Genomic DNA, 12,526 nt, shown 5'->3' with positions numbered 1-12,526 from the left:
GTTTTTCAGCAAGCCACCACATCTCAACAGCACACGGGCAGATAACCAACTCTAGAGAGGGAGCAGTGGTGACCTGATCATCATTTTATATCCAGTTGAAATATGTCCTGACCCTTTTGTTTTGGGTAACACATTTGCCATGTCCTTCGAGCCTTCATGAAGTCCACCTCGCACAGAGCACTGGGACACTTCATTCAGTCAGGATCCACTCAAAACATGATACTTGTTTTTTTCAAGAAAGTTGTTGTCAAGGCTACAACCCTGGATTACCCCAAAAACAAACAGACAGCTTGGAAAATCTGTGGGTATGTTTTTGTCCTGCTTTTCATTTAGACAACAGAAAGCCTTCTGTCCTGAAAAGGGGCAGGCAACCTTCGCTTATGTAAGACAGGGAAATGTGGTGCATCTGCTGATAAGTAGTGAATTCCCTCTGGCCCATGCATGATCATTCAACAGAGCTCACTTGTCCCTGTACTGTGGCTAAGAAGGAGAACTAACTTACATTCTGAAACAAGTAGCTTCTTTATAATTGTATTTGATCACATTTTTAACAGAGAAATGGATTTGCTCGTTAGATTCACTTTAGGGTTCTTTTAGAAACAAAAAAAAACAACATCCGTTTCACCTCGGAATAAAGTCTAGACTTTGAGACATGAGCTGTTGATTCTTTTTTACCAATGCATCTCTTTTAACTTTATATAATCTATAAAGGTTACTCAGCACATGAAAATCGAGCAAGTCCATAAATCAGATGAGCTCATCTGTTCTAGAGAGTGGCTATTCCTCAGGTAGCTCTGAAGAATGAGTTCAATCTTTGGATTAACCTGAGGCCTATGGCAGGTTGAGTCTTTTACCACCCCTTTACAGGAGAACAACATGACCCAGATAAGAGTCTGGCTGGAATGTCAGGAGGCCCATGGGCTATGGGCAATATTAACCCAGGAAGAAGGGCAGCAGCAGTTTATGTAAGAGGAGTCATGTGAGTGCTTTTGTGTACACTCTGGGAGGTCAGGCCTTAGTGGGTTCATACGAGGGGTGTGACTGTTAATCATAAATCAATAAGGCCACTGGATCACAGCTAATATCTAACGAGTTCCAGTACCATGACGATGTACGGAACATTCTTGTATATATACAATGGTGGATATGCATGCTAGAGCTACCTTTAAGTTGACCTTTGATTTGCTAGACAAAATGATACATCTGTTTTTTGGGGGGACGCAGAGACAATCCACAGTTTGATTACGAGAGTCTTTTGCTTGTACAGCAATTGGACACCAATCGATTTCCTCCCAAAATAAATTCAGTTTGGGAAAACGCATGCTCACAATCGTCTCCCTATTTTTGTGTAAGTCTGAAACAGATCAGTTAGCTTACTTAGTTAGCTTTCTTTCCAGTTATTCAGTCATGTGTTATGATGCACCCCTTCGCTTATTCAATGAAGTATCAGGTTGGAAATCAAGACTATGCCAGATTCCAAAATGTGTCAAAACACTTTGCAAATAACTTTATACGTAGGTGGAAAGACACAAGAGCAAACATGGAATACATGCATATACACACGTCATCCAAGCATGCAAAGACAATCACAGACAACAACACACACCAACCCGCAAAGCTGAAATAATGCAGCAGCTATGTCCCTAATCAACCTCCTTCCTGGAGGTTTGCAAAGAGTTGCCTTAGCAACACCTAGCTGGCTGTGGGGAGGCGATGACGTCTTTGGCTGCATAGATATGACCTCTTCTTTTCTAACTCCCCGTCTGTACTCTGCTTGCAACCCCAATCTCACTTTTCCCCTTTCTTCACAACTCCACATGTCAATCAGCTCAAACATGTCAGGTCGCTGTCTGACGCTCGCCGTGACCTTGTGTTTCCTGTCCCATGTAAAGCCATACACTGTAGCTTCACGTTTCTCCTTTGACTGCAGTGGATGGATATAACATAAGTTATTCACACCACAACTTTAAAGCCCCAAGATAACATCACCTCGTTGAGATTCTGCTCATGCTTCTGTGAAGGGAATAGTTTCACTAGTCCCATTTAATTACAGGCTGGTTGTGTGAGTGTTGTACCTCATTTACTCTTCCCACCAAGCCCTCTCTGCACAGTTTGTGCCAAGTTTGTACTCGAACCCAGTGACCTCCACTTACCTGTATGACCGTGTTTCCACCCTCTAGCAACGCAATGGCCAACAGTATGCTCTCCTGGAAGATCCGGTCGCTGGTAGCATTCATGATGAGGTCAATGACGAGATCAGAAGCCCCTTCTTTATCCAAGTGACACTGAACCTCGGCCAAGCTCAGCTCCCCTCGACCTCCGACCCCAGAGCTGACCACTGTGGGCACAGTTAACATATGGTTGTTTTCTGATTGCATACAGGTTACATAATAGAACCTGGGAACACATCTGTTGTCATACAGTCTATGAAGGTAACATGCTAGTGAAATGACATCCACATCTTTCATTATTTTCATTAAGTCGCAGGATTTCTTAGAAAGATGGATCTTTATGTGTTTTTAACTACTCTGTTATCCTTTTAAACTCTGTAGCACTTTGAGATTAAAAAATGTAAAGTGCTTTACAAATCAAATGTATTATCATTATTTATTATTATTATTATTATCCAGAACATTTTTCCCCTATGGTGCCGCAGTTATCACCCAGAACCCTATTTAACTCCTGAGACTTCAAGGGGCATGATTAAAAACAGCTAGCAACATGAGATAAGAGTAACGCTGTAAAACCTGTTTCAAACTGTCATCAATCTCGAACAACTCTGAGATGAAATTGTTTTAAATTAAAACAATATAAATAATTAAATTAGACTGATTATCAGGCTTGCTTGATAATTGAAAATAAACTACTGTGTAAAGAAGAAAAATGACATTTTCAACTATGTGAAAAATCTATAAACACTCATCTCAATTTCCCAGAGTGGTTTCTTTTTAAAAGTGTAATAAAATGTTGTTTTTAAAAATGGTATTGCTCAATTAAATACAATACAAAAATGAGTATTTTTTCTTTCCGTTAAGTTAGTGTGTTATAATCATTTATGTTAATCCAAGTCCATGCTGTTGCTGCAGTTTTTACACATTTATTTTCAAAATTTACATCTTTGCAAATTATCTTGTAAGTTTGGTTTATATTTTTTAAATCTTTTTTTTACTGTTAGCTTACACTGTGGTTTGGAGAGAAACCTTTTTTTTATTGTTCTGTCTGTCCAGCACAAGTTAAAAAATTGACAATAAAGATGACTGTGACTGTTTTGACTTTGACTGAAAAAAACAAAAGCCTTATACTCCCCTCCATTGATTCTTACAGAAAAGCTTGAGAAGTTTACATTTACATAGCAAGAATTAGAAAACCCATAATATCTTATTACCACAAAAAAAAAGATTTCATAAAGAGAAAACAACATATTTAAATTTGATATGGGACGTCCAGGCGTGTGTGATACACGTTATAAGTTCAAGTTTTCATGTACATCCATTCAGCCACAGAGTCAGACGTGTCTGTAATCTGTGGCTGTACTTCAAGTCCTGCTGCTGCTGCTGCTGCTGCTGTCGGCTCCTATAATGAGTCAGTGAAGTAGTGGTGAGATAACAGCACCCATCAGAGCCATCTCTGGCTGGGTGAACCACTGAATCAACAACACATCCCATTCTAGACGGAGCTTGGCTCACTGGTCGCCTGGCAACAACACGGCCTGCAGTTTGTTCAGTATCAGAGCAGAGGTCCAAGAGCGTAAATGAGCACAAGGCCGTGGCTGTGAATAAGATCATATTTATCTCCGTTGTTGGATTAAGGAAGAGCCATCGCTGTGATCAGAAACAAAAAGGCTTTACAATGAGTGAATAAAATGTCTGTTTTAATTGTGTGAATAACATTGTTGAAGTGGATTCTTGATTGACCAAAACTGACAGAAAAAAAGGTGTATAGTACCTGTTCTTCTGTGAATGTGTTATTATGAAGCAAACGCACAAAGACGAGGATACTGTGGTCCGGGTGGGTGACGCAGACACACCAGAGCTTTCTTGTTTTTACTGTGACTTCGTGGAAGTAGTGCATCACATCAGTTGATAGGCAAGTCTTTGCATTGACATTCACAGATAGCCAGTTAAAGACAGGATACTTTAGCCCTTTTATGCCTCGCCAACAATATGTGAGGCATGGGTGTTGAATGGCGGGCCAAAGTCCTTAAGCCCCTGATCTGACATGAGAGGTAGTAACAGAGGCTTAATGGGAGAATACTCTGGCCATGTGGAACCTCAGAGCTGGCGAAGAGATACACTGCTGTGTGTTAATGCGTGTGTGTGCATGTCTGAGTGTGCGTGTATGTGAAGTTCCTGCGTCTTGGGCTTCCTCACATGGATTCACACACTGCGACATCAATAATACTTTGTTACAGATGCAATGTGTAAGTGAAGGCCGTAACGACAGCGGTACTTCTTTACAGTGCTGTCAAGGTATCGCAACACGTAAACGGTTTGAATTATTCAAGTGTATTCCAAAATCAAATGAAAGCCAATCACTTGTTCGATAAACTAATTGAATTCATTTTAAATGTAATATTTTCACCAAATGTTTCATGCGTTTCTTATGTCTGTCTATCGTACAGAGCTTTGAACTTGGGCTTTTTTTTTTTTTTAAGTTGTGTTTTTGGGTTTTATGAAGACTATTCTTGCTTACTTTTGGTGTATCACATAAAACTGAAGACAAGGAAATTGTTAATTCTTGTAAATAAAGATCAAGTCTGAATGGCACGATTGGCATGTGAAAGCTTTTGTGTAATTGCTTGTTTATAATTTACCAAATATTTGACAAGCTTCTTGAATGCAGCTGGCAGCTATTAACTATTTAACTGTGTATACAACTAAAGAAATCGAAAAGCCTGTTTTCTTTATGAGCATAACCATATAGACGCTGATGTTGTTTAGCTACACACTGACCTGTAGGAGATTTTCCTGGAGCTCCAGAAGCAAGTGGACCATTGCTGAAGGGGGTGAGACTCTCTCTCCTCTGACCAGGTTTGATGTTCCCGTAGTATCGATTGACCAGGATCTGCCGCAGAGCTTCGCCCTGTTAGTGAAAATGGATGCTCGTAAGGTTGCCTGGACAAAATAAAGCCCTTTAAGGAAAAAACATGAAAAATACATATTTATTTTCAAATTATTGATCCCCTCCTCTTTAGACTACACTTGAAATATCTGCCTGAGTCAAACTAATACACACAATATTATTTGGCCCTCCTCCTCTGGGATCCTCACTGTTGAGTCTAAACTTATTCAGTATCGTCTATATTGGTTTGGAATTATTGTTCCAAAGTCACCTACATGGTTCCGTTGGGCCTGACATGTCACAGGCCGTCAAAGAAAAGAAGAAAGCCCACATTTTAGACCATCCGTAGATTAAACCCACATGCTACACATTGTAAAAGTGACAGGGGAGAAAGTGAGTAGCATGCCGTGAAAGCAGGGGGACTGTCAGGGCATCACAGCAGTTAGTCATCAAGCATCAATAAGATGCTGCTCTGGACCAGACCACAGCAAACCAAACTCAGTACCTACCCTCCTTTGATCATCCAGTTGTTTCTGTGGCTGGTTTGGATCAAGCTCCTTAAAGGTGAGGTAAGTTAGCAGAAAGCGATACAAAAACAGTGAGAAAGAAAATTTGGAAAAGAAAATAGGAATAAATTAGGGGTTAACAGTGCAAATTAGTTATTTCTATAGCATGCAGAAAACTGGGTGCAATTAAGATCATGCAGTTAAAAGGGACGTGGTTGTGTCAGGGAAGATGTGAGGCTGAAAAATGCAAATGCAAGGGCTTCATGCAAAAAAAGGACAGTTTTAAGAGCACTTAATAACTACATAATATTTTGTAATGGAGATTATCAAAAAAAAAAAAATCTTGATAGTTTATGTATCAACAGTTTTCTTCAACCTGGAGAAAGTTCTACACTCATGACACTCATGAGTCCTACATGGTAAACTTCAAATGTCCAGGTTTTTGCCTTTTGGTGCCTCCCTTATTTGTCAACGTGGTAAGGAGCACAAATTATTTACAGTGACAAGCTGCCAGGAGGGAGAAACACAAGCCATGAGAGGGGAAAAAAAACAAAAAACGCCCTGCCCAGGTTACATAACACATAATGTAGCCGTAAGCTACTGACTCAAAATGTAAGCACCAATGTGGCACAGAAAAACACCTCATCCATGTCAACCCCACTTTCCCCCTAAAAGAAGGTCAGGATATTGGACTTTGCTCAAAAACCAAGGAAGGAGTAGGGGCACAAACAACGGCTGATATCCACCGTCATTTAAGATCTTAAAAGGGTGAACAATGCACAGAGAGTCCTTTATAGCAGGACACACGACGTCGATGGTTGTTACGCTTATCTTTTTAGATTAACAGGAGTTCAAAACTGAACCAAAGTGTAATGGGGTGGAATTAGTATATGAAAGATGATCTTTGATCAGCAGTGACACATGGGCAGGAAGCGGGGCAGTATGGGTCTTAAACACACCTCAGCAGGGACTTCAGGCTCAGGTGGAGGTGCCAGCTGATTGGAAATAAAAGGGTGATGTTAGTCAAAGTTAGAAGATGCTAATTTAGTGATGCTGCTCTTCCTCCAAATAGTAGCACCCTCACTAAAAAAAAAAAAAGTGCAACCTTAACAGACCTCGTGTCCCTGAAAGCTGCTATTTACTGAAGCGTCGAAATATCGTCACGCTGCTTCCTTTGAGTGCACCCACATGTACACGGCAGGGCAGGTACAGAAGAAGGCATGACAAGAACATGTGAACATGCTGATTTAAAATTCCCTCCAATATATTAATGTTGTTTTATATGATTTCATGAAGCTACATTCATCAAACTGCTTGTTTGATAAACAGCAGTAACCTACCAAAGAAATAGAGTAGAAACTACATACAAGAAAAGAACTCCAGACTATAAACGCTGAAGTGCGTTTAGTATTCTGTGAGTCACTGTTCATCTCCTGCAAAGTGCTGCACGTAAATATTAGCCAAACAGTAACAGACAGAAGTAGAAAGTGTTCATTAAATCTTCATATTTGATTGAATTTTCATTTCTTTATGAGTAAACTTCTCGTTTAAACGGACAAAGCTCAAAAAATCACAAAGACGATGCAAAGGTATTGAAGGTAGTGGATGTGACAAACGTAATAACAAACCTTAAGCAACTGTAAGTGGGCATTTGTGTTCCTCTGTAATGTATTCATGGAGGTTTATGCTGATTAATTGTGCAACTGGACAGGAATTTCCCTACATCATGCCCCTTTTACGTCAGCAAAACGATTTCCACAGAAAAATGGTGATGCATTACTGACGCAACTTCACTTTTTACATCAATTCCACTTTTCACACTGCACATAATAAGCAACATCTACACATTACATTTCTCAGACTAATACCAGAACATTTGAGCAAAACAGACACTAAAGCCGTATGATGTCTTTCAAGATTTTTTTGTTGCAAAAATATGTTAGGCCTAGATTTGGCACCTGGCGTTATGCAGACTGAACTGCACCCAAAATAAAACCCAACTTTTACATGGCCACACTCCCTAACCTGTTCTGTCTGGATAGAGTTGCATGACAGCGAGAGAGATCCCTGATGAACTTTTATTGCTCATTTCCAGTGAAGGTCAAACATCAGTTCAAAGTTTAAAATTCCAGAAAATGTAAAAAAAAAAAAAGAAAAAAAGGGAGAAACTGCTTGCTCTTATGTAACTGCTTTCTGAGAGCTGGCTGGAGCCCAAGACTCGTGCAGCATTAAGTGAAGGAAACTGGGACAGTGTTGCTGAAGAATGTCTGCAGCGCCCCCTGTTGATCAAGACATAAAACAGGCCTGTGCCTCCTGACTTCAGTCTACAGTAACAGGCGGAAGCACAAACCAGGACAAGCAGAGCCTATCTGAGGCCGTTTGGAAAAGTTAGTGATGGGAGTGACAGCGACATGAGATGTACACTGAAACCAGAGAGTGTTGAAGGACAAAGCATGGCCGTGAAAGTGAAAGTGATGGACAAAACTCAGTATTAATAAAGAGTTGATAGGGAAGTGGTCACAGAATCACATTAACAAAAAAGGAAGCAGTAAACTTAGCATCTACACAAACTCAAACCTGATTGTATAACTGTGTGGGGCTTGCAAAAGATGCATATTGAGAGCTTGAAAAACGCAGTGCCTAAGTGCTACACACAGAGACCACCACAGTGGCATAGAAATAGACCCTTATATAACTGTAACTACATGCATAGGTTACGTGTTCACTGCCCCGCACCGTCCTCAGCAAAGCACGTTACGTCACTGGAATAAGACAGAGACATCATCTCCACCTGACCTCTTCAACCCCTCATGGTCTCTCCAACAGAGAGGTTCACATGCATGTGAAGGAAAGACAAACACTCGGAGTGAATGACAAGACCAGGTCTGACAAGGAGGCAGGCCGTCTGGTCGCGTCTCGTTTGCCCTGGCTCACATTCGATCACGTTTCTATTTCTGGAAGAGCGAGATAACCTCCAATAATGGGGTAGGGGCTCACTGTGCTTTATTCGGTTACCCTGCATGCACATTCTTAAATAGAAAAAAAAATACAAACACAAACACACAAAAAAAAAATACCAGAGACTGGGCATGCAACAACTAGAAGTATGACAGGGTCTGTCAAACAGCAGTGAAACTGACAGCTGCAGGGAGGGAGGTGCGGTGTGGGTCAGAGAGCAGCAGCAGGATAAATCCTGGGGTTACATAACAGCTATCATGGCAGTTTAGCTTGCTGCTGCTGCTGCTGCTGCTGCTGCTGAGAGGAAGTTGGGGTTTTGCTCTCTCATCTGAATCGTATGCACAAACATGCTGCCATTCAACAGTCAGAGCACTGTGTGCTGTTGTCAATGTGAGCGTGCGCATGAATGAGTGACACACAGCATGTGCTGCAGGGGTGAGGCATGTGTACGTTCTTAAAAAGGGAGGAGCCACTGGAACAAAGGCCCCGGTCTGTGAGAACAGCACTGTTTGTGTGGAAGTTGGGGATTTCCATTGCTACAGTAAGAAGAAGAATGTGTAAGGAGTGAGGGAGGAGTGAAAAGGAGACAGACATAACAGTCCAACACACTTCCTGTTCCCTTCTTAGCAACTCTGGAATGACCCTCGCCAACTGTTGTTCCATTACCAACATCAGCGCTCACTTCCCTTCTACTCCCCAAACGCTACATCGCAAGTGTTGCCTTGTATTTCACCCTTTGGTGCTTTTCTGCTTTAAAAAAAAGAATCCATCTCTGGTATACGCAGATAAAGAAATGGAATTATTTGTATCAAACCTGCAAAAAACAAGCACACATTACAAATTGTTTGCTAATCAAAGTCAGTAAGAGGTCCACTTTCTAAACGCTGAAAATGTTATATGACACAGTTTCCATGGGCAGATGGGATTTGCTTATTTTAACTCGAGATACATTCTAAGTAGCTGGAATTTTTAAAGCTTCGATTAAAAGACGACGAGACATCCTATAAGGTTCAAAACAAGAAAAGCTTTAAAGAGGGTGAAATGCAGATTTAAACCTTAAGGGGGAATAATGTTCTGAATAATGATGGATGTATGGATTGTTCAGGATCTTTGAGCACTTTACCACAAATATTTCGCTCCCGGTTTTTTAACCATGAAATCCAGAAGCTTTATTTTTAGTTCTTTAAAAACATCGACCCAGAATATGATGAACAATAACAAAATGTGACCTTAACACAAATCCCTTACGACCTCTGAATAGATGTGTGTAGGATTGGCCTGATCATGTGATATTAGTCATAGTGACATGTGAGATATGGTTCCTCTGTAGTCACACCTAGAATTCCTGTGACCGCTCATCATAAACAGAAAGAAGAAACCCGTTTCATCCACTTCCTAAAAAGATCATGGCCTCACAAATATTTGTACAAGATCCTCGTGCCCCTGTGTTATGAACCATCAGTCAGATAGAGTATCCTCTTCTATATATACACTCACACCTGCTCTTGTGATGTTGGCAAAGGGCTTTAGTAGAATACGCTCTCTCGTCACCATCTATCATCAGGGAGCATGAGGCATGTAAATGAAGTGACCGAAATATAATGAAGGAAAACAACAACTCCCATAAGGATTTGATGAATAATGATCAAAATGACCTAATGGCATTTACAAAACATGTCTATGGTGAAAGATAAGACGGTGTGTTATTGAAGGTATCCGTCTCTTTGGGGACAGAAGAATGAAGTGTAAAGTGAAAGGATTTCCAATAGGTGCGACTATGATACGTTTAAACGCTGAACATTTAAAAAAAACAAAAAACACTAAATGTTAAGTCAGTCATGAACCGTTTAAATGTTTGTGTTTTTAAATGTGGTAACGTGTGCATGTCACAGAGCAACAGATGTTACAAGAGGTATGTACAGTGGACCTTATCGTTCTCTCTCTCTGCTGATGTCATTCTGCTCTCTTGGTTTTGCTGAATCTTATCTCTCTGCAGGAGTGGAGAGGGATGTTTTGGGGGGTTTTTTGTTTGTTTTTTTGTAAACCTGATTCATGCTTCTTGCGATGGGTGTGATGCCCCCCCCCCTTAGGGAAAGAGAACCGTCCAGTCTGTGTGGATGTGAAAGTTTGGGTAAAAGATAGTAAAAAATAGTCCCTTAACAAAATTTTCTCGGGCCAGAAAGTCCCACACAATATCAGATAATTTTTTTTTACCTGGACACAGATTCTGCCACAGGAAACGTGTAGCATTCTGTTTATGGCTAATAACACCTTTATATTATTTACTGTTGAATGCTGATTATATCCGTGAAGTCAACCATCAACACTGATATTTGTCTAACTAACCTTTTCCTTGAATGGGGAATTCTAATAGACACAGTTAGCAGATAACTACTTTCAGGCATAACAGGCAAGCAACTTGCATAATGAGAGCTAGACATGCTAGCAATACACTACATGTTGACAATGAGCTAAGGAGAGACTCTTACACTGGCACACATTAGGGAGGGATGAACTGAGCTAGGGATGAAGTGTCAGAGATGACAGTGGGATGCTGGAAATGTCTACTTGCAGGAAAAGCATGTTCATACTGTTAGTGGGAGACAACAAAGATGCACATCTCAGGAATAAGAAAATTATCAACCTCAGCCACATCCATTTCATCATCAAAGGCAATCAGCTGCAGGAGAAAAAAAGTATAGAAAGCAGAAAGTTAGCAGAGCTTGATTAGTAAGTCAAAGCTTGATCAGAGTGCAAATGTAAAGAAAAAACAAAAACATGCTGGAGCAAACAGGGAAAGGTTCATATCCCCTCACCTAATTCAACAAGTGGTTCACTAAAGCGTCCTTTACATTTGCACTCCTGAAAAGGTCAAGAGAATTTCAGGAGAAATGCCCCCCTGAAATGCCCCGGATCCTGTCGTTCACACATGCACCTCACAGCGGGTAACAGTGCAACTAAGTCCACATCACAACAATATAATAAGAATAGTTGCCTTCATGTATCAATGCAATCAAAATAACGGAGAAGAACAGAAAACATAACGCAGCAGTTCTATTCTGTGCATGAACTGAACTGTCGTGTGCATCTACGGCCGACTTCAAGGTTTATTCTCTAAGATTACGTCCTGCTGTGTTCTCACTTGGACCTTATGCAGAAAAAAAATACGAGGGGGCCGGAAGGAGAAACACTTTTAGCGCCAACAAATGCAGCTCCTCCCGAAAACTTGAGGGTTTTTTCAGATTTGTGTTTCCAATGTGAACCACGCATGAGATATATTATCTGAGAGTTGATATAGATGTAGGTTTATTAGCTCATTTATGGGTTGACTTTGTTGTTGTGAAAACAACCTGAGTTCAAGCAATCCACTCGATATCACTACAGGTTGTTAGTTTACCAGTAATGTTGTCAAATAGTTAATAATGAGTGCATGCATGTTGTTAATAGCATTAATCATGTTAATATATGTTACTAAATGTTGTTTTACTTATTAACAAGGTTTTTGGGGAAAGGTTTTTCTTTTCATTAAATCTGTATCTCTGTGCCTAAATTCAAACTAGACACGGCCCTTAGTAGTCACAAACGGTTTCATTAACAAAAGACTCAATAACATCTGTGAGGATTTTTTCTGTTTAGCCTCCAGACTCCAGAGGCCACCAAGCAAGAGTTCAGCTTCTGCTTTTGTGTTTCTTTTTTTTCAGTCTTGTGTTTTTCCAGTAAGTGGGGTGTGGTGGGGAAAGTAAACTGTATCCTGGACACGACTATAAAACTAATGAGTGAAAGCTGAAAAGTGAGAGGGTCCGTACCTTCTCCCCATAGCCCCGGTCTTTAGTCATCATTTCCCTTAGAGTTTGCAGTACTTTGATGCAGAGACGCTCCTCATTCTCCTCCAGCAGCTGCTTGGTGTGTTTGATCAATCTGGGCAGGAGTGGGGGAAAGAAAGATGAGGACATAGTTACTTATGGATGAATGAAATCTTGATGTGGTATGATCCCTGCGTT

At 40.6% G+C, this 12,526-nt stretch overlaps 1 protein-coding gene across 10 annotated transcripts in view; it reads right to left on the bottom strand.

Annotated features, from left to right (window-relative positions):
* The window catches only part of itpr1b (inositol 1,4,5-trisphosphate receptor, type 1b), a 75,778-nt gene that overhangs the window by 31,075 nt on the left and 32,177 nt on the right, over positions 1-12,526 (bottom strand). For 4 of the 10 annotated variants that reach the window (XM_079340449.1, XM_079340451.1, XM_079340452.1 and 1 more), the window contains 6 exons: positions 12,332-12,443; positions 11,170-11,205; positions 6,527-6,562; positions 5,571-5,618; positions 4,953-5,082; positions 2,154-2,338 (listed from right to left, as the gene is read on the bottom strand). In XM_079340449.1, the coding sequence (XP_079196575.1) occupies positions 2,154-2,338; positions 4,953-5,082; positions 5,571-5,618; positions 6,527-6,562; positions 11,170-11,205; positions 12,332-12,443 (547 nt within the window). The remainder of the gene's footprint in view (positions 1-2,153; positions 2,339-4,952; positions 5,083-5,570; positions 5,619-6,526; positions 6,563-11,169; positions 11,206-12,331; positions 12,444-12,526) is intronic. The other 6 variants (XM_079340454.1, XM_079340455.1, XM_079340456.1 and 3 more) reach the window with 3 other exon arrangements.

This window comes from Symphodus melops, assembly GCF_947650265.1.
Source record: "Symphodus melops genome assembly, chromosome: 4".
In the NCBI taxonomy this organism is placed as follows: Eukaryota; Metazoa; Chordata; class Actinopteri; order Labriformes; family Labridae; genus Symphodus; species Symphodus melops.
Note: the sequence above shows the minus strand (reverse complement) of the source record. Positions and strands in the feature narration are given on the sequence as shown.